At 34.3% G+C, this 3,363-nt stretch overlaps 1 protein-coding gene across 1 annotated transcript; it reads left to right on the top strand.

The window, feature by feature from the left end:
- Positions 1-1,805: 1,805 nt before the first annotated feature.
- Positions 1,806-3,111, top strand: LOC145618338 (transcription repressor OFP1-like). The gene has a single exon (XM_081673115.1). It carries the CDS (start codon positions 1,951-1,953, stop codon positions 3,022-3,024), a length of 1,074 nt encoding a protein of 357 aa, XP_081529241.1. The 5' UTR covers positions 1,806-1,950; the 3' UTR covers positions 3,025-3,111.
- Positions 3,112-3,363: the final 252 nt, after the last annotated feature.

Below are 3,363 nucleotides of genomic sequence, written 5' to 3'. Positions count from 1 at the left end.
TAATGATCATATATGGTTTCAAACGACATTATATGACCCCGAGATGTATCCCTTAGGGTCTCAATGATTTTCTTTATAAGGCCCCGAAACCTCAAAAATTCACTCAGAAAGCGTGGATTATAGCCTTCAATTGTGTAAATTTTTGACCTTTTTTCGCCCGGAAATAAAAATTGTTGAGATGTTTACCACGATCCCTAATATCCTCCGGGAGTCTAATTGGGTCGGTGGAACCATCCAATATGACCTTAAACGGTCATTTTCCCCGTTCAGAACTTGTAGTGTTTTCGTAAACTCAAGGCTACCACACACGTTTATAATAACATATAATGATCATATATGGTTTCAAATGGCATTATCAACTATAGATAAGATCTATGTTGATGATTACACGGAATAATCAAATTTGGTTCAAGTTAGCCGACCTCACTTTTGAGATTAAGGCTTTGATTGATTGATTGACTCCAAAATAAAGTTAAGACTTAATTAGTAGTTAAAATATACTATAGATGAGCTAATCAAGTAACTCCAAATATTTTAAAAAGATAATTCATAAGCTTCTCTTTTCAAATTGTAATAAACTAACGTACTCAATAGATAATCAATTGCTTATCCATGTGTAATGTGACACCATGTCATTGTCAAGTTAAACACATGTTATAAAATTAATGAAAGAAAACGATATCCTTATATATACTTGTTTATATAGTATATGAACGCGTAATCGGTGATTACATAGTTATTTATCCTCAAAAATATGTATCTCTCTCAAAGTCGGGCCATTTGCAATGCCTTGTTTCTTTATTCATCTTCTTTGTATAATTGTATAGTTTCCCTCCTTTATTTTTGGTTCTTCATGATTTGTTGCATTGGAAACTCGTGCATCAAACATCAACGTCAAAGAGTCGCCCAAAAAATAAAGATACTCCTACATCAACAATTAAAAAATAAAAAGAAAAAGACCATGCTTTCACAAATTTTTAGTCCAAGATTGTTGCTTTGAAGATTAACTTCTTTCATTTCCTAAGGCCCCACAAGAATATGCTTTGGATGCCTTTGCAAATTGCAATTTCATAAAATCAATATTGTATTGTTTGAACTTTAAATCTTCAAAAGAATTTGTCATTAAATTCTCTTATGCTTTGATGGAGTGTGGGGGAAGAATTAGACTTTGTAATTGAGTTCATGGAATTTTCCCCAAATTTCAACTTAATTAATACTTGTAATTATAACTAGACTAATCTCATCTACTAGACTTTTACAAAATACGAAGTAAACTATTTGAGATACTAACCACATACTATACCAAAGTTAAGAATTGATTGGAGAATCATAATCAAGATTAACATCATCATTAATCATCCACTTATACATCCAAGCACGAAATACCCAACACAAAGGGTACCACCTTACAAAACACAATGATGCTCACAACATTAATCAATTCAAATGTCCTTTAATACAAGACTAACCACTAATTTACAAGAATAATCTAGAATAAACAGTATCATTCAAGCAAGTAATCCTAAGTTTAGGCGATTTGTCCCTTAATTTACAGTCTGTAGTGGGAGCATAGGATTTTGGTGGGCAAAAAAAACCAATGATTCTTCATACTTTTTATATCCTTCGTGCTGCTGGCTTTCATCATATAATAAAATCTCCATTTCCTTTTCTTCTGTTATAAGATGACTTTATCTTTTACTAGACATACTTTTAATTTAATGCATGCTTTCTTTACCAAGCTTTATTTAGTGGACCCTTTTTTATGCAACATTTTTTTTCTTCCAAGGGGTAATGTAACACTTTTATACCATAGTTTCATCATATATATGCAATATATATTTAGAAACATTGTAAAGATGAAGTAAGAATTCATAATAATACAGAGGAAAAACACTAAGAAATAGTCACAAAGAAAGAGGTAGAGAAGAATTTAGGAGTTAAGTTTGTAAGATGGGTAAGTATAGATTTAGATTATCTGATATGATGCCGAATGCTTGGTTCTACAAGCTTAAGGACATGGGGAAGGGAAGATCAACGAAGTCGAATTCTCGTGCTTCAAAAAGTATCAAGCAATCCTCTGTTTCAGACACTCAAACTAGTATAACAAGCACAAGCATCAATAAATTTCGGCACCAAAATAGCTCTTATGCATACTATCCTATCCCTGCAGGTACTGCAGAACCCCTGAACAGGTTTGCTGATCCCATGTATAGTTCACCCAGGAACTATAGTCGAGTCTCGGATGCTCGTTCTACTACAAGTCCCTGCAGAAAGTCGTCTAATGTCCGTAGAAGAAGCAGAAGAACAACAATTTACAAGCAGAAGAATGAAAATTATTGTACTGCTGATCAGCCTTTGTATTATTCTCTTTCGTCTAGTGAGCTTGGCTCTCCTGAAGTCGTTATTTCTGTGCCTAATGATCATGGCAGGAAAAGCGCTAGTGTTGATTTTGGGCCCGAGTTATTGATGTTTGATGAAGTAGGTTCTTGGAGCTCATCGTCATGGCGGTCATCATGCAGCTGCTGCTGCAGGATTAGTTCCTCTACTGCAGATATAATTATTGACTTGAATCATCAAGCTCATGAAGAGTCATCCTTCAGTAGAAAGTTTCAGAAGTTGAACGAGTTCGATGCAGCATCAGAGCTTGAGCTGCGCCCTATATTGACAAAGCCTCAAGATGAACCAATCTTTGACATGATTGACATCAGAGAATTAAGCACTGTCATCAGGAAATCTGCAGGAAATGAGAAGCCTGCCACTGCTAAAAACAATAAATATGTGAAAGAGGTAAAATCGCGAAGGTCAAGTCTATCAGATAGCTTTGCTATTGTTAAGTCGTCGTTAGATCCTCAAAGAGATTTCAAGGAGTCTATGATGGAGATGATCCAGGAAAACAACATAAGAGAGTTTAAGGATTTAGAAGAGCTTTTAGCTTGTTATCTTTCATTGAACTGTAAAGAGTATCATCCTGTTATTGTTAAGGCTTTCGAGCATATCTGGCTCAAAATATTCTGCTCTTCATAATAAGGCCTGTCTAGTAAAATATTGTCCTAGTTGTAATACTTAAGTTTGTGTAAGATTCTCATGTACATAATGCTACATAATCAAAACTGTAAATTACTGTTTTATGGTTTCACCATCTTTTTAAGTCTTTCCTACATAATTTTATTGCTGATTTCTACTGTTTCAGAAAGAAGTTTTCACATTCATTTGCAACCTCTTAAATTGATTAAAAAACTCGGTTTATTCACAACATATATATAATGCAGGTTAAGATGTTTGTTATCGACGGGTACAATTTGGCAGTGCATGCAACTAAAAGATAAGAGGCATACTCACTGCACTTGAATTTCCACGGCCGGT

Source organism: Chenopodium album, chromosome 26, assembly GCF_948465745.1.
Source record: "Chenopodium album chromosome 26, dcCheAlbu1.1, whole genome shotgun sequence".
Taxonomy (NCBI): Eukaryota; Viridiplantae; Streptophyta; class Magnoliopsida; order Caryophyllales; family Amaranthaceae; genus Chenopodium; species Chenopodium album.
The sequence above is the reverse complement of the archived record's forward strand: the minus strand, read 5'-3'. Positions and strand labels throughout refer to the sequence as shown.